General features: G+C 36.8%; 1 protein-coding gene across 1 annotated transcript in view; it reads right to left on the bottom strand.

Annotated features, from left to right (window-relative positions):
- Nucleotides 1–12232, bottom strand: part of LOC104597643 (Cleavage and polyadenylation specificity factor (CPSF) A subunit protein) — a 65572-nt gene extending 53340 nt beyond the window's left edge. Inside the window, exons 1-4 of the mRNA XM_010259303.3 lie at nt 11934–12232; nt 6282–6416; nt 5982–6061; nt 5768–5851 (exon numbers count right to left, since the gene is read on the bottom strand). Coding sequence (XP_010257605.1) covers nt 5768–5851; nt 5982–6061; nt 6282–6416; nt 11934–12092 — 458 coding nt within the window. The 5' untranslated portion in view covers nt 12093–12232. The remainder of the gene's footprint in view (nt 1–5767; nt 5852–5981; nt 6062–6281; nt 6417–11933) is intronic.
- Nucleotides 12233–19134: the final 6902 nt, after the last annotated feature.

Raw genomic sequence — 19134 nt, 5'->3', positions numbered from 1 at the left:
GTGAATCTATTTCACCAGTTTTCATTTGATGATCTTTGGAGGAGTTGGGCAGCAGTGGCAAATTGCTCCTCTCTAAGAAAGAGGGTGTGTATGAGTTGGGAACCCCCCCCCCCCCTAAAGGCTTTTTGAAACTAAATTTTGATGGCAGCAGTGGGAGGGGTTCTAAAGAATGAAAGTGGAAATGTGATTCTCATATACTCCGGCCCTTTAGGTGTAGGAGACTCCACAAGGGTAGAATTACTAGCTGCCCTTCAAGGGGTGCAGTTTACAGTACAGCTAAGAGTGGAACAACTAATAATAGGAGACTCCAAGGTGGTTGTAGGGTGGCTGCAAAAACCAGAATATGTGATTTGGTGCTTTAAGAGCATAGTTTTCAAGGCGCCAAAGTGAGGCTAGGCGACAGGGGGACACCCAAGGGTAGTTCCCTAGGTTCCATAATCATATTTCCTTAATAAATATCCATAATTTTCATAAGAAAAGTATAAACTTCATGTTAAAGTATAGAAAATCAACATATTCATGAGAAGAAAAAGAAGAAAGAAAAGAAAATTCAAAAAATATAGGGGCTGAACCCCTGTTTCTGTTACAGGAAAAGAAGAAAAGAAAAGGTGGAAGAAGAAGAAGAAGAATTAGTATATAAACGCACAAAATTAGTAAAGAAAAAGTAGAAAATGTGTTGATTGGACAGCATTTTATGTTCTTCCTTACTTATTGGTTCAGGTTTTGAAGTCTTTGAGGGTTCAATACAGCATTTAGCAATGTTTGTGTTGATTAAACCCTAACAAATAAGAAAATAATAAAAAGAAATTAGCATATAAGCACACAAAATGAATAATTTAGTTTAAAAATGTCTATTTTATAATTATAACCTCAAAAAATTAAGAATATAAAAGTTTTTTATAACACACTCATAGTTTTCAAGGTGCCAAGGCGAGGCTAGGCGACTGGGGGGCGCCTTGTCGCCTAGTCGCCTAGGCGGGCGCCTGGGCGTCACCTAGGCGATGGATTTTTTATGTTAAAAACATAGATCTTAGGGGCTGTTCCCTAGGTACCATAACCATATTTCTCTCATAATTATTCATGGTTTTCATAAGAAAAGTATAAATTTCATATTAAAGTATAGAAAATAACCATATTCATGAGAAGAAAAGGAAGAAGGAAAAAAAATTTCAAAAAATATAGGGGCTGAACCCTTATCTTTGTTATAGGAAAAGAAGAAAATAAAAAGTATTGGTAGTAGTAGTAGTAGTAGGAGGAGGAGGAGGAGGAGGAGGAGGAGGAGGAGGAGGAGTAGAAGAAGAAGAAGAAGAAGAAGAAGAAGAAGAATATATGGAAGAGGAAAATGTGCTGATTAGATAAAATTTTTAAGTTCTTCCTTACTTATTGGTTCAGGTTTTTAAGTCTTTGAGGGTTCAATACAGCATTTAGCAATGTTTGTGTTGATTAAACCCTAATAAATAAGAAAATAATAAAAAGAAATTAGTATATAAAACACACAAAATGATTATTTTAGTTTAATAATGTCTATTTTATAATTATAATCTCAAAAAAGAAGGAATAAAATAGTATTTTATAGTAGGAAGTAGAAAACTGCTAGGCGGTTAGGCGAGGCGAGCCTCAAAGGGCGCCTTGTCACCTAGGCGTCGCCTTGACAACTATGAACATGCTATAGAAAACTTCTTGGTGATTTGGCAAGGTGATCCTCCAAGGGCGCCTTGTTGCCTAGGCGTCGCCTTGACAACTATGTTTAAGAATGAAATAAAGAAATTCAAATGGCTGACAAGAAGTCTGTATGTCAGAACACATTGGGTGGGGAGATCAGCAAATGCCATGGCAGAAAGCTTGGCCAAGCAGGGAACAAATAGGGAACACTTGTATTGGGCGCAGCTGTAATCTGTTTTTGGTTTTGATTGTGTGGGGAGGTCGCAGCTCACACCTCTCCATGAGACACTTGGACCTGATTTTATCCACTTTCTAATAAAATTACTTCATTTCATCCAAAAAAAAAAGACAAAGCAATAAGCCATTCGGTTCAGTCCCTTCAGCGGTTCTCAAACAGCCCCCAAGTCTGGTGTTCAGTTTTCAGAATTAAATACAGCTTGCATACAAAAGTTTGGAGGATAGCTCCACTAATAGATTCAGCAATGCTTTTTCTTGGAGATCCAATTCCAATCATTGCAATCTTCTCAAAGTTCCCTTAGTATATTAAACTCAATGTGCTTTCCAGGGACTAGGATTCCAGTAACAATTAAGATAGAAGGATCGCTTTCTAAGCCAAAGACTTCCTAGACTCTGGTTTTTCATCAGCAAAAGAGATTCATTAATTAAAATCTGAAGTTAAAGTTTAGTACAGCTGTTGGATCACTCTAACCAATCCCCCCAATATAAAATAAAAGTTAACATTTTTGCCCAAAACAAATGATGTCTATCAACTCCTTGTTTTCCTAGTACATCTACCAACCCATTTGAGGTTCTTCTAATCCAACTGAAGGTGATATTGAGTTCCCTTGCTAGGTAACCTATCTCCCAGAAGGTGTGTGTCTGTAACCCCAAGGTGCTGAATTAATTTGCCTTATCCAAGATATGACCAACTTTGTATCTCCTTTGACTTCTAGTTCTCGAAAATCAAGCTGTCGTGTTAATCTCAATCCTTTTTTTAACTGTAGTTGTGCTAATCTCAATTCTTGTAACAGGGCCATTAATTTCAGCTCTCACCCAGTCACCAAAACCAGTTGGTCTTGAATCATAGCCTCCACCATGCCTAAGTGGTTCCCAAACACACCCCTTATGCCCGCCCTCTCCGAATTGCCCATGGAGCTACCATCAAAGTTCAGCATCAACTTGTTTTCAGCTGGGGGTTTCCAATCCACTCTCACATTGTCTTTCCTTCTATCTGTTTGTGCCACTTTTGACCAAGTTCTTACTATCTTTTTTTTTTTTTTGATCAATAACACTTTCATTAAATCGTCAATAGAAGATTTACAAGAGGAAGACAAACACACTTATCTTCCAAGAGCAACAAAGGACCTCAAGAAAAGGAAAAAACACTAAAGTTACAGCTTAGCCCAAAACAGTGAATCCCTTTCTGCCCCTTGTTTAGCCCAAAACCAAGTTCTTACTATCTCATTAACTGAGAATACTCTAAGGAGGTCCAATGTTTTTACCCAATGTGCAGTTCTTACTTTCATGGCTTCTATGAGCTCCTCCTTAGACCTGTTGTTATCAATAAAGATTCTTTGGTGTCTTTCTTCACAAATAGACCACATCAATGTTGCCATTTCCGCCCTCCACATAATTCTCATTCTCCTCTTTGGCTACCTAAGAAAGTTGGGGTTAAATAGGCTTACCACATCTTGAGGGGGACTGACCTACAACCAATGAGAAAATAAAAATACTCCCAAATACAAGACACAAGAAGACAGGAAATTAGTAAATGAGGACCACAAGCTTTGCAAAGTATACACATATGAAGAGAAGGGCACAAGTTAGGCCTCCTTTTCTGCAGCATGTCATAGGTATTAATCTTTCCAAGGAACAAAGCTTGAATTTTTGGGGGGATAGGCTTACACAAAATCTCTTTCACCAGGAAATTCAACTCCAAGGAATCAGAGTGGACAAGTAGGTTGAAAAAATAAGCACAAGAAAAGAATCCATCAAGGGAGGGAGACCGAATTCTACCATCATTCAAATTGTGATCCAAGAAGACCGAATCCAGCTTGACCAATAAGAGAACAAGGGACTCACATTTGCTACCCCCCCTCAAGCTCCTCCTGAAACCACAATCCCAATCTATCTCAAAGGAGGATGTTAGACCAAATTTTGAAATAGGTTCAAATTTGTAACTAGAAACAGAGTAGAGCAAAGGGAATTGTAATTTTGCCTTAAGGCATCTATTGGAATTTTGCCTTCCATAGGGATCTTAAGAATCATGAGGCTACCAACGACCCTTTTTATTGGATATTCCAAATCAGCATAGCTATTTCTGAGAAAGCAAGAAAAGAAAAAAGAACCCACACTCACTGAAACAAGCATCACTTCTTGCTTTTACACATGGTGTTCTAATTGATAATATCGTCTTCATTTGGCATCCTTAAATATCCATGAGGAAACCTCTAATCCTTCCCCCTTCAATTCCTGTAACACTCTCAAGTATAAAGTGACAGATGAAAGAATATTGAAGTAAGCACTATCTACCACCTAGGGAGGTATAATTCTTTATTAAGCATCCAGCTTCTTGCTGAATTTCTCTACAACCAGGTTCAAGAACTGCAAAGATCTAGGATTAGTAGCAAAAGAAAGAAAAAGGTACTTAAGAGGCCAGCCAAATCTCAGACAACCACCAAATTGTTCTTCTTTTTGCAATTCTTGTAATGACTTCAACAAGCACACAAAAGACAAACAGGAAAAAAAAGAACCCTGCTATTAAGGGTTGTAGCATATATTAGTCATGTTTGATAAAGTGGGTGAGTGGTGGATGATTCACCCCAAGTTTGAGAATGTTAATAGAGTTTCTTGTAGGTCTAATTTTTGGATCACACTAGACATCGTAGTGGATGACCGGATATTGATTATGTAGTTCAATTGTATTGATGTAACTTTTGGTAGTTCACTATTTAATTTTCTTTTTATGGATGGTGTTGAGTTATGGGGGTACAACTGGGTTTTTGTTTTTTTATTTTTTGATCGGGAACACAAAAAATTGATTCATTAGATTAAAAAGAAGTTATACAACAAGAAGTTGTGGGCAAAAACAAATAACCCAAAAAGAACTATTCACTATTTACAGAACAGCCCAGAACATAGATTCTCTCTGAATTAACTGGGTTTTTATGTATTAAAGACAGATCTAACTTTATTTGACTTATAGAAGGACATTTTTTGTCATTATAACTTAAATTCATTATTGAGGGGTCAAGTGAATCAATCAACCATTCCTTATTCTCCTTTTTTTTCTTTCTTTTCTCTCTCTTCTTCACTTCTCTCATACTTCAGTAGGAATCACAACAAATACATAGCTTAAGTCTTAAATTCCTACTTGGTATCAAAGCAAAACACTTGATCTAGAAGACATTGTGGCATCATCAAACCATACAAATGATGTTTACCCATAGCAGGAGATCATGCTGGATCTCACAAAAATTATACCAGCTGATAGCCCATAGTTTATGGAGGTTTTTGGTACAGATTCCACACTCATTAGATAAAGATTGGTAATCTTTAGTCATTTTTTACGGTGAAAATGACAACGGCAGAAATTCATTTCATGCTTATTCATCCCTAGATTTCATCTGGGGTAGTTGTTTTGCATGAGACTGGAAATGATTGAACTGTGGCATGTTTTTCTATTATCAAAAAAGTAATCTCATAATTTTTGAGTAGTTGCAATTTGTTGAAGTTATATATCAGTCTGATGTTTGACTGTATTATTAGTTCTAAAGTTGGGTCAGTTGACAGTTGGGGGGTAATTACAGCAGATAAAGACATGAGAGTGGTCTTGTTTTGTGGATTTTTTTGTTACCCAGGATTCAACGGTTCAACCTCTTTTGAGGAATCCAATTCAGATACCACTTATAGCTATTTGGTATACTGGGAGTGCTACTTCTTAAAATTGCTTGGTTATTGGTTTGTTGGTGCCTGTTTGGTGTATTTCTTACATCTTATTTTTAAGTGGTCTATATGTTCCTCACAATTGGCATTTAAACTTTTTGTAACAGAGCATGCACTTGAATCATTTCCTAGGAAATCCCTCACCACAATAGCAGCTTACTTGGAATCAACAGCTAACTTTCTTCCAAGTTGGTGTCTTGCATTTCCAGGATGGGAAAGTTGAACATGTGTAACTGCAAAGAACCTATACCAAAAATAAATATAGACAACCTATGTTATCTTAATTTTTACAAAATCTGAAAATATACAAGAAAAACCAAAAAATAGCTTCCTTTTTGTTCTGCGTTCAGGATGAAAAAGGAGATATTTAGTACCTGTGCATCTCATTGCAAAATGCAAGGAAAGAAAGCTTTCCAGAATCAGAAAGAACAACCAAAAGATCTTTTCCCAGCAACTACAAAACGAAAACAAAAACAAAACTGGGCAATCAAAACAATAAAGTACAAACTTCAGCAGTATGGCACATTTATAGCCTTCTCCATGTATACCAGCTTTTCCATTTCCATCCAAAACATAACTACAAAGAAATTTCCAAGATACTCGTGCTATAAACCCATCTATACCAACAACCTTCAAGGACTACATTGTACCACAAATGGGGAGTGAAAACAGACCTGTGGATTTGGTGTATGGAACTTTTCATTCCAGCGTACAACAGCAAGATCTTTTATTGTGCCAAATACAGTCTGTTCAGAAACTGACTGTACAACTCCATCTTCACCAATTATTACTAGCTCTAGTGATGTTTCCTGGAAAGAATGTCATCAATGCATTACATGCCATATATTAGTTTATTCCATTGATTTATTCATTGATGGCAGCAATAAAATTCTATTCCAGCTTACTAATATAGTCACTAATTCAATACAATAAGGACCCAGATCGAAAAATCAGAAAACTATATTTCTACATGCAGCTGCCTTTCACTCACACATATGGATTGTTGAGTTCAAGCCAGGTCCGTGGGTTAAATATAGATCAGTAGCCACACTCTAGCAGGCATTCTGCACTTTTAATATTTTTAGTGAATTTCTAATATTTCATGACACATAACAAGCTTGGGAAGTAAAGTTGGCAAGCATTGAAAACCTTCATGTTTATAGTTTAACAGTAATTGATGTCCTTATCCAACCAAAACATTGTTAGCAACTTAGCATAAGTACCAATTTGACAAAACCCATACAAAGATTTTTTGCTTTTTTATAAGTAATAAATTTTATTAAAGAATGAGAGAAAAAATTACAACTGTTTAGGGAGAGATTTTTTGCTTTTTGTACTAAAGTATAAAACAAAAATTTTCTTGATGAAAAAGAAAATATTACAAGAAGAAATTGATTAGAAGACCACAACAAAATAAGAGTCTCACTAAAGGAGCTAATACAATATAAACAGATCTAAACATCATCAACTACAAGGTATAAGATTGATAATAGATCAACACCAAAAGAAGCTCTACTCATGTAATCGAACTCAAGATAAACAACCAACCAGTCCACTAAAAGAGAACTAATATCAACAACCATTCTTTTTGAGGTGTCAACACCATTCTTATCTTTCTTTCCTTTCAAATATTCTCCTATTCCTTCCTTCCATAAACCCCAACGGAGTGCAAATGATATTAGAATAAAAAAAAAAATCAACTTTTTTTACCTCAGAAATTGAAGGCCAAAATAGAAATAAACTTCACAAGGATGAGAAGGACAACAAAATGATCCTCCAAATAAAACAGTAAAGAAATATCAAGTAAACTCTGCAGCTCTACAATGGATGAGCAAATACCTAATAGGCTCATCCTGTTTATTGCATAAACAGACGTCTATCTTGAGGGATGAAAGAGGTAATATTTGCTGGGTTTTCAGTGGCCCAATTGAATTTACAGATTCAACTGAGGCTGAAGTGCTAGCCGCCCTCACTGGAATCAGAATAGTAAAAAACTTGGGTATTCAGAATCTCTCCATAGTAGGAGACTCAGCAAATACCATAAATGGCTAAGGGATAAGGAAGGGGGTCCTTGGAGATTGAGCCATTACTTGGCAGAAGCAAGGGATTCCTTGAACTGTCTAAATGCAAATATGTTTTGGATCCCAAGGGAGCTAAATCCTATTACAGATGGCTTAGCTAAACTAGGTGCTTGCTTAGAAAAGCTATATAGTGACAGACTTCCTCCCTTGTAATCTCTTTGGGGTTCTCCCCTGTTTTGTACATCCTCTCATATTTTCTCTCCTAGTTTAATGTAATTTGGTTAAACTTTTCTCAAAAAAATATATTTAGAGGATTAGATTGCCCAATGAACCTTTAACTTGAGAATGATCCATCCTATTTCTTAGGAATGAAGCCAATGAAGCTTAGAATGATTTCATCAAGAAGCAACTATCAGCACATTCTTTCCACCATCTTGCATATGATAACAAAGCAGAGATAATTGGAGTTCCCAATCTGCTGAACAAGTTTTTCTCTTTCAAACAAGGTCTTCTTAAGGTGGGACAAAATACCCCCTGCTCATTCCTAACTTCAAATCATTCACTAACTAGAATTTCCGTAGAGCTTTAGTGGTAAAATCTTGGACATAAGTCACATAATCAGATAATCTCCCAAGCAAACAACTTAACTCAACTAATCCTTGTTCCAACTTCACAAGCACAGTACTCATCTTTTCAAAGTCTCAATTTATATCCTTCTCCCACCTTGAAGTTAGTACATTCAGCAAACAAATGATGAAATTATATCCATTGTCCTTTTCCAAATCCACACAGAAACCCTAAGTATAGAAGAGAAACCTAAATCCCATATAAAAACATTCACCCATTATAAACCACCAGCCTACCCCCAAAGACTCCCTTTCCAACCTAAACCTCCATAACCACATTCCCAAAAGTACTTTGTTCATGGGTCCAATCTTTATAAAATCCATAGTCCATCAGTTCATCCTTCTTTGGGGGGATTGGGTGAACAACAGATGCTGTCCCGCTTCACAAAAAGAGATACATAATAAATTTGCATGCTTGCTAATGTGCTCTTAATGACAGCAGTTCTGCCCAAAAATGAAAGATACCTGCACTTTCAACTGTCATCTTTCTTCAAGTTTGTCAATAACCAGTTGCTAAGTCAAGATAGCATAAGCTTTAACACCAATAGGAAGGCCCAGAGAAGGTTTGCAATGGTAAATTCTCAAGCTCACAAGCATGATAACAAGTTTCAAGTCTAAGAGCAGATACTTTATGCCAGAAAAAAAAATATATATATATATATCCAAAGGTTAGGTTTGTATCCAGTCCATCCCTCCTAAACCCCAGATAGCTAGGACAAACATTGAGTAATGACCATTCCCCAAATAAGTAAACAGAAAATTTCCAATCGGGCTAAGAGCCATCATCTAACAAATTCAGAGGTATGTACCCAAAACCAATATAACACATTCTTCTTTTTTTACTAATATATATATATATATAAATATATATATATATATACAGAGAGAGAGAGAGAGACCATGTAAACAGATATAAAAATATGGGCACCTCAAGCAGACAAAATTTTAAAACCTTAATATTTCTATTGCTAGATTATCAAAACTTTTAAGAATTAATCTAAGATAAAAATTGTACTCTTATCACCAAATGGGGCTACTCCTGAGTCTTCTCAAATGTGCTCATTTCTGATTCCACCCTTTCTAGCATTGCTACTCATCCATCTCAGCTACATTCATTTTCTGAACATGTTGTTTCTTGATTATCCAGCACTCTGACCTATATAACAATGCTGGTTTTATACCTGTCTCATAAAATTTTCCTTTTAGTCTCATTGATACATGCTGGCCACATATCACACTAGATATACCTCTCTGCTTTGACCACCCTGCTGTAATTCTATGGGCAACATCCTCTTCAATTCTCACTCATTACAGATGATTGGTACAAAGTACCATAAGTGGTTAGTTTGGGGTACCTCCTATCTATCAATTTTAATTGCACCACCCGTGTTACTACTGTTTTCACCACGATTCTTACTATTAATGTGGCCCATTGGATCTCAAAAAAGAATGAGTTATAGACTTCAAAATAAACTACAGTCATCAGAAGATGGCAATTCATGCATCTGGAGTTCATTGATTAGCAGAAGAGTGATTCAAGAGTAGGAACCACCCTGCTCCATAGAGATATTAAACTCAATTCTGATAGGTGCTCACTAGGTAACCAAGGACCTTCAAGAATTGGCAACTTAAGACTCATACTGAAAAAGCAACTATAATTTTCTCATTACAACTAGAGGTGGGGGACTTAATTGAAACAGAGAAAAAGTTACACAGTTTCAAGACTCAAAGTGATGTTTTAACTAGGCTCTGAGCAACATGAGTTAAAGAAGACTCCTAAGAAATTATTGATTGGATTAGAGATGGCACCAATAACCCTAGAGATTGCAACATTCAATTAGAAATGCAAGAGCCTTGGTATATAGATTGAGCATAGTGTTCAGATAATCAGATGCACTCCATGATCAGCCAATGCCTTAGCAGACTGCCTAGGCAAGGTTAGAGCAACTAGGGGATGTTTTATACTAAGGTGATAATATCCCCAGAGAATGAGTAGAATATGCAAACCTATTTATTCGTTTTGGTTTTGGTGCTTAAAATGCTCTGCTCCTACATCTAGAAAGCAGTGGTGTTGCATTTGCTCCATATTTAGACCTCTTTTTGGTCATTTACCATAAAAAAAGAACATTAACAAAAAAAGTCAGAAGTTTTCTCTTGAACGAAGAAATGATGAGTATCAATCCTATAACTAAATTTATTGATCAAAGAAATGCGCCCTATAAGTAGATTGTAGATTGGCCTTAAACATTTGAGAAGTAGAGAAGGATTCAGGCTGAAGTGGTTGCTCTTTGAAGCAACATAAAGACATCTTTGCATCCTCCTGATCATTGCATAGAAGTTGATTTCCATCATCACTAGGGGAGTTGGGGGAACAAAGGGGAAAAGAAGAGGAATGTGACATCCCTTCTAGTTCTAGTTAGTAACTTACTCCCTTACTTGTTCTAGAATAGTCAAAATTGGATCACATGCAATAGTAACTTACTCCCATAACCCTATATCCATAGTCTAGAAAAGTTAAACTCAGATCACATGTAAAAGTCTATACCCTTTAAGTTCAGGTGATTTATAATCACCAGGCTGTAATGACCCTTCAAGTCAACTATAGTCATGTAACTTCCTACAAAAAATATTGAGCCCTTGAATATGCAATAGTGCATCCTTATCAAAAGAAAAAAGAAAAAAGATACAAAATAATATATATATATATGGTATACCACATAAGGACTGCCAACAGACATCCATCTTTATGTTCCTAATGCATATTATTGTTGCCTTTCAGAATATAATTAATTATTACACTGATAATCCAGAAGTTTAATTTTTTTGGCCTGCTTCAGTGATAGGGCAGTGGAAGAAATTTTCAATTGCACTCAGCTGTAATCTATTTTGCTACTGCTACGGCCCCAAGTTTGAAATGCACCTTGTATGGGAAGGATTAAGGTCCATGGTCACACTACTAACTTAGCAGTATACTATTTTTACTGATTTGAATTTGGGTTCTTGTCGCTCTTTCCAAAAGTGCGAGAAATCTCCTAATAGTTTACACGAGGCCGTCTTATAAAGACCTGGTAATGAGTGCTGTAGTCATAAGGAAGCATTTCAAGCAGAACTTCAAGCATGTTTGGTGGGAGAATAAGTTATCAACATAATCTTTTCTATATATGACCAAAAGAACTATTGTGTCTGTCTTCAACTCTTGCTATTTTCCAAGAAATTTGTTCATTCTTGACCCATAAAACAATGGATGCTAGGCCACCTTGTGAATGTGGAAAAATCATAAAAATCCTACCAAGCACCAAGTTTCGCTTTCCATGCTGTTAAAAAGGGGAGAAACGCTGAAAGCCGTTTGCCAAACAATGTCGAAAACCAAAAAAAAAAACAAAAATGAATGAAGAGATCCATCATCTCAACATAGCAAAACCAATCCTACAAATCCTGGCAAGATACATGGAGTACGATACAAGTGGAAATTGAAAAAATAAAATAAAATGATTACGGAAATATGGAATATTTATTACCATAATGGCATAATTCCTATTTTGATATCAGAGCATAATGTCTAATACCATTGCTCCGATAGCAATTAAAGCATAATCCTGAAACTTCACCGGGTTTAACAAATAGAAAATTTTCCAGGAGGGGGGAAGAGAGAGAGAGAGAGACGACTTTGGATACTAACCTTTCCAAAAACGACGTCGAAGGAGGATGAAGAGCGAAAATGTCCATGAACGGCCTGGAGAACTGCACTGCCCCTGAGCACGCACTTTGCCAGATAATGGACGCCCTTCGGTTCGGGCCGGGACTGAGAGGACGGCAAGTCTTCATCTACAGTCTCCATTACCGTCTTTGGAGAAATCAAGGTTTTAATTCGCCGTGGAAGTCTAGGGTTTTAACTGCTGACTAAGGAAGAGTTTCATGGCTTCCATGCGCTTTGATCAATAGCGGCAAGAGGAGAGAGAAGGGGGGGATGGTTGGAACTTGGAAGAGAGATGAATTTTAGTTTACTGTTAATAATTAACGAAAAATATACGTGTAAATCCCCATGATTAGTAGCTTGGTGTTTCGTTTGGAGTTTGGATCTGCTCCTCAACGCGCCTCACTTTACAGCGAGTCCGGCTCCGGATCTGCTCGTCGCTTAGGGCGCCTCACGCACATCCTACCATGCATTAGGAGCATCTCTCGTACTTATAAGTTTCGATTCACGGGAGATGTTCTTAATGCACGGTGGATGTGCATGTGAGGCGCGAGTAGCAGAGTCCGTTAAGATCAGGGCAGAGCCCGTTCCAACAGCCTTACGTTGGGAATATTTCATATTTAGGTGATTTATTTTACGGACAAGTACGGATACATACAATGCAGAATTCTGAATTTCAGCCCCCCTTACTACTAGCCCTCTCCCTCGTGCCCATGAATTTGGCATCAATTCACGGTCAGAATGCATTCACTCTATACTTTGGGGCTATAAAATTTTGATTTGGGCTGATTGGTCATTCTCCCTTTATTTTAAAGAAAATATTTCCAATGCAATGGAGTTCAAATATGTGTGCCACAAGGGGGCACCCCATAGTGTCCCATAACACATCCCGCCATGTATTGAAAACATCTCCCGATGATGACATCATTAGGATTGGTATTATCATCGGTTGCAAGGAGACCGGATCTACTCCTCACACAGGGCACCTCACAGGCACATCCTATCATGCATTGGGAACATCTCCCGTATTAATTAATTATTATTCACGGGAGATGTTCTCAATACACAGTGGATACTGTGCATGTGAGGCGCCCATTTGTGAGGAGCAGATCCCGTCTCGGTTGCAAGGGGTTGTTCAATGCTAGCACCAACTTGCCCTGACAAAAGCCAAACTCTCTGATAGCACCTTTCATCCGTGCATTGAAAACATCTTCCCATTATAATTTATAAGTATGTTGATGTTTCAGATGCATGGCTGAAACATGCTGTCAGCGCGCTCGGGAGCAGATCCAAACTCAAGTAAAGGGAAAGTAGGAAATCAAACACAACCTAGAAGAATGTTTATTCCAATCCTAGGGACTAAATTTGACAACTCTACCGTTGTATCGTGACTGGGGATGCCAATACAAGGCTGTTAATGGATCAGGTATATTCGAAAGAATCAAATCAAACGAACCAATTATAACGGTTCTGGACCGCTCTTGCTATTCCAAACCGCTGTCCAACATGGCTTAAAAATTGGTGCGACCATTTCCTTCCCGTCCCGACTAGGGGTGAGCAAAAAAAAACCAAAAAAACAACTAAAACCAAATCGAAAAATCGATAAAACGAATCGATCAATTTGGTTTTGGTTCGATGTTTTCAAAAAATCGACAATTTCAATTAACCATTTAAAAAAATGACGGTTAACCGAACCAACCGATATATATAGTTTTATATATATTATATATTTTTTTAAAATATAATAAAAAGGTTTGGCAATCTGAGAGTGTCAAATTGTTGAACTGAGACTTTCAAGTTTTAGGTTTTCAACCTTTCTCTTCAAAAGGTTGGCAGACTGGCAGCCAGGCTGGCGACTGGCGAACTTAGGCTTTCAGCCTTTCTCTTCAAAAGGTTGGTAGACTGGCAGTCTCTCTCTTAGTCCCTAATAAGCCTCCTACCTCCGCCATGCCTTTCCAGTTTCTAATTTCCCATTTCTTTTCTCTCTGAGACTAATATTTCTTTGTTACTCTCAGTCTCAGTTCTCTTCTTCCCTAACGGACCAACGGCCTCCGATGACCAAGTCACCGTCACCGATGTCCGACCAGGTGACCAACTGTCTCACACTCTTCTTCTTCTTCCCCAACGTCCTCCTCTTCTCTCTCAATCTCTCATCTCATCTTAGTCTTAGTTTTATTCACTCTCAATCTGCAAGAGGAAAAGTTTTTTTTTTTCTTTTCTTTTTTAAATTTTCAGTGCATAAAAAAACTGAACTGCAATTAACCGGTTGACAGATTAACCAATTCAGTTAGATTTAAAAACCGAACATGTCGGTTCAATGTGAGCACCCCTAGTCCCGACCACTCGACCAGGCCCGCATTAGGCCTACAAAATTTTTGAGGACATAGCCCGGCCAACCCATTTACATATTGGGTCGTTTATTAAGGCACCCCATCTACCCCTGCAATCGCTTTACTGGTTCTCTTGGACAACATATAAAATAACATTTTGGCCCTAACGTCTTTTAAGTTTTCAACAAAAATAATTCAAAGATAAATAAACAATCAAAATGTTTCAGAAATGGTACTAATATTTTATTCAATTTGCCAATTTTGTAAGAGAAAAAGGTGATTTCTATATCTATGCCATATAATAAAAATGAGGCCGTTGCAACCGCCTCTACCGACATAATAATAATACTTAAGCCATTTTAGAGTTTCAAATGGGCTTTGTGATCAATGAACAAAAGCATGTTAATTCTTTTTGGTCAAACGAGCAAATGAGCAAATGAATTGTCGTTGTTGCTATAAGAAAACAATCTAATATAAAACATAAACTAAAGGATTACAACCGGAAATGTCGAGATAGAAGAGATGAGACAGCTGAAAAGAAAAACTTCGAAAAAATATTTGCCTTTATATGCCAGATAGTGCGCTAAACCAAGGTTTTAAAAAATGATCTAAAAAACGGAACTGCTGTAACCATCGGTTTTTTGTTCGACTATCCAGATCAAGCGGTTTGATGGATGTAACCCAAACAGTGCGCTAAACTATTTAGGACCCTATTAAAAACAAAAGACCCCATTTCATCCAAAAGAAAGACAACATACCAAGAACCAAAGAACCATACTTTACGACCACTGACCTTGGAGAATTGCTAGTTGAATGGCACCTTTAATAGCAAGAAGATTCACCTCAACCACTCAAACCCTAATTAGATATTTTCCTCCTACAACAAACAATAAACTGGACACTGAAAACTTTGTAATTAGGTATTGTGTAAATTAGCTTGGTGGTTGATATCCATGAGGGAAAGGCGATACAAGGGGATGGGATTTCCTAAATTGCTTTATTGTCCAACACCTCCATCCTTTTAAGCGAATAGAAACAAACCTTTATGGATTCAACAAATGCCTTTAATATGGCGAATTGAAAATGGTGAGAAAGTGATTGTATGGGAAAATCCATGGCTTCCCACTGCCCTAAACTTCAATATGTAATCCCCCAAGCCCTCAGCTTGTGAAATAACGAAGGTTAAAGGGGTGTTTGTATTATGTTGTCTCGTTTCATTTGGTTCTATAGGCTAAACTAGGATGGACTTCGAAATTGAATATATCAAAAAATTTAATCCATACTAAATTCTCAAGTTCCATAACTCATTGCACTTTGGAATACTCATAAAAACAATGATTTTAAGTATTTTAATAAGAATATATATATATATTCCAAATCTAAGGCCTATGATATAGTAACCTTTTGGTATGGTGTGGCATGTTCCAAAATTTGCCATTTCAAACTAACCACAATGGGGGCCCAAGGATGCTTATTTTTCTACATCTTATGCGGTTAACGTTTTTGTGAATTGTGATCCATCTCAATATGAAAGTCCGCGTGAAGACGAACAAGCATGGCCCTTCTCCACAAGTAAGGAGTATATCATCAAATCTAGCTACCACACTACTTCGATTGTTGAGCAAGAAAAACCAAAAAGCCGCCAAATTTTATAAATCAATGGTGTGTTTCCTCAAAAATAAAAAAAATTTATATGGTGTGTTTTTTCTCACAAACCCAATGATGTAAATGCTCTCTTATATCGCACCACTCATAATAGTTTGTTTGGTCCCATGTGTGAGTTGGTGGGTGGAGAGTTTAAGAGATACTTCATACCAATTTTGATATTAATTTGCTTATATTGTATTTGATTGTAATGCAAATATTTTTTTGTTTGAAATCAGTACAAAACATGGCCCCATCATCAAATGTCTAGAAATTTTGGTCAAACACATCAACTATCAAAAGAGCATAAGGTTGTATCCAACAAATGGGTATACTAATATGTTATTTTCACAACACAAAGATGTAAAAAAAAATATACATTTTTAATATCTTAATCATTACATTTTTGTATGGAAATCAAATACTTGCAAACACGAACTAAGCTACATAAATACTCTAATTCAGCATTTGTATTGCAAATAAACACAGCCTTAGGCTCAATTTGAAAATAATACAAATACAAATATGTGGATGTGCAAAAGCTTGTATTTTGTATGTACAGTCTTCAGTTATCGGGATTGTTTACGAAACCAATAAAGAATGATATGGCCATAATAGTATTTAGCAAAATTTCTCTTGTAGAGATTTTACATTTTTATGTGTATGGGTATCTCTGGTCTATCTTGAGAGTAGTTGGTTTAAGGTCTTGCCACCGATAGTTTTGACAAGGCTCTAAAATATCTATATTAAATTTCTAATAGAAGGTTTAAGTTATAAAACATCATTTGTATGCATAACTATGTCATAGTAGTTTGGATCGAGATAAACCTATGCAATTGATCAATCAAAGTGGGGGATTGTTGGATTTTAATCTCATTAGAGATTAAACCCGATGGGATTTGATTTATTAATTTCATGAAAAACACACATGCACACATGTCTTAGAAAATAGTTTTTTCTCTTACTAAAACCAATTTTCAACTTGTCCCACATTAGAAAATTATAAAACTTGTTTTGAGTTTTTAAATAGGAACTTATTTATACTCCTTATAAATAAAGAGGAGAATATAGAGACTTGCTACTGTGCAATTCGCGCACATGTGTGCGGTGCAATGGGGCGGTTTAGAGGTGTATTTTGCTTGCACCTGCGTGGCTTGTGAAGGGCAACTTTGAATTTTGGTGTGAGTCTAACCATTGATGTTTCAATGGTCACGATCTAATCGGGTGTGATCAATAGGCACTATTCAAAGTTAACAATCATTAACTGTTAACTACCTTTTCAACAATCACAATGTTTGAAATTGTGACTGTTCAAAGAGCTTTTTCTGAACCAACACCATCATCTGTTCCATGACTCTTCATAAATTATTTAAGGAGTGTGAAACCACTCATGTCTCTCAGTTCGATCTGCTATTGTCTCACATAAGGTTTTTTCAGAAACTCTTCAACTTTGATGGTTGCAAATTCTTATCCAATGCTTTGTTGTACCCTAGGAACGGATTTGCTTGTAGCCCAACAACAAACAAAGTGGAACTTAATGGGGGCAAATAACACATTCTAAAGACAAATGTTTTTAGACACCCCTCATAAACATATCCTCCAAGTTTCAATGACCCCAATTCCCAACGCCTATGATTTTTTGAAAGGAAAAATTGTACATACACCTTGGATCACAAAATCTAGCCATATATTAAGAATATCTCCTCACCAATTTAACATACAATTGGAGAATACATTCCCAATGTACATTATATGCAGGTCTAGATATCTTCCTCACACTAATGTCCTGACCGCACATTAGGAACATTTCCCATACTTGTATTTATTATTCATCGGAAGATGCTCCCAATACATGATGGGATGTGATTATGAGAAGCGCTTTGTGAGAAGCATACCCTAATTCATTGTATGCGTGTGTACACCATTTTTCTTGTAGGAGATCCTCTCTTGTCATTTGCTGGTTTCAAATACTCTAGTAATAAAATGCTTACGCTCCCCACATTTAACAGAATCACCACTTGTCCTTGAAACTCCTTGCCTTAATCACTTTCCCCTGTGTGACCCTTATGGCCTCCGTCAGAACATAGATACACAACCAAGCCCCAAAAATTTTCCTCGACTAGCTCCCTGGACCTTAACATCTTCTCAACATCATTTTGCTATTCGCATGCTCCTCCCCTGACACTGTATTCAAAGTCCATTTCACCGGCGGCATGTTCCTCTCCTTGCTACCCATAATCGCTGTGAGGTTCAAACGGGCATTCCACTATGCTTTCAAGCTAATTGTTGACACTTAAGCAACCTTAGCTCATGGTTCCACGTCGTTAAGCTTTGATTTCAGCTTTTAGGTTACATTTGGAAACAATGCAAATATATAGAGTGCATTTTGGTCCATATAAACGAAAAGTTGGGTTAGTTTTTCATTGACAAGTTTATTTTCTAAACAAATGACTTTTAGTTGTAATTAGACCTATTTATGGATCGGGTCGTGCTAGGTTCGGGGCGGGTTTTGTATATGTATCAACAGAATACACTCAGGCCCGAGCCCGAATCCGACCCTCATATAAAGCCCAAAGCCTGGGCTCGAGCCTGATCAAAAATTTGAAAATACATTTTTTTCATTTTTTATTCAATAAAAAGTGTTTTATTTATATTAAAAACCTTCAAAACTCAAAAATAATAAACATCTCACTATTAATTGGAAAAACGAGAAGAAGAACAAAAAAAAAATATTGCATACATATTTTTTATTATTTAATATATAGTATTAAGTTAGGCTCGGGCTCGGGCTCGGGCCAAGCTTTTTTGAAAAAGCCCAAACCCAACCAAAAAAAAAAAGTTGGGCCCGAACCCACAGGCCTAAAATTATGACTAAGCCCGACCTAACAACAAATCAGGCCAAGCCAGCCCATTAGGTTACCCGGCCCATAAACAGGTCTAATTATAATGCAAATTTATATAATCTAATTATTTCCAAAACACTAACAAAATTGAATCATAGTGCGGATTTACAATTCAATGTGGGTTTTGGCTCTTGTTTTCTTTTCTTTTTTTTGGGGGGTTTGATCCAGAGAGTTTATTAAATCAACTAGGATTTATATAATCTAATCCCAAGTTTGAACTTGGGCTAAGCCGGGCCCAGGCATATAGTCCTTATCACATGTACTAAGCCAGGCCCATGATTACCCCTTATTTTCTCTCTACTTATTCCA

The sequence above is a fragment of the Nelumbo nucifera genome, chromosome 7, assembly GCF_055504915.1.
Source record: "Nelumbo nucifera cultivar China Antique chromosome 7, China Antique-T2T, whole genome shotgun sequence".
In the NCBI taxonomy this organism is placed as follows: Eukaryota; Viridiplantae; Streptophyta; class Magnoliopsida; order Proteales; family Nelumbonaceae; genus Nelumbo; species Nelumbo nucifera.
The sequence above is the reverse complement of the archived record's forward strand: the minus strand, read 5'-3'. Positions and strand labels throughout refer to the sequence as shown.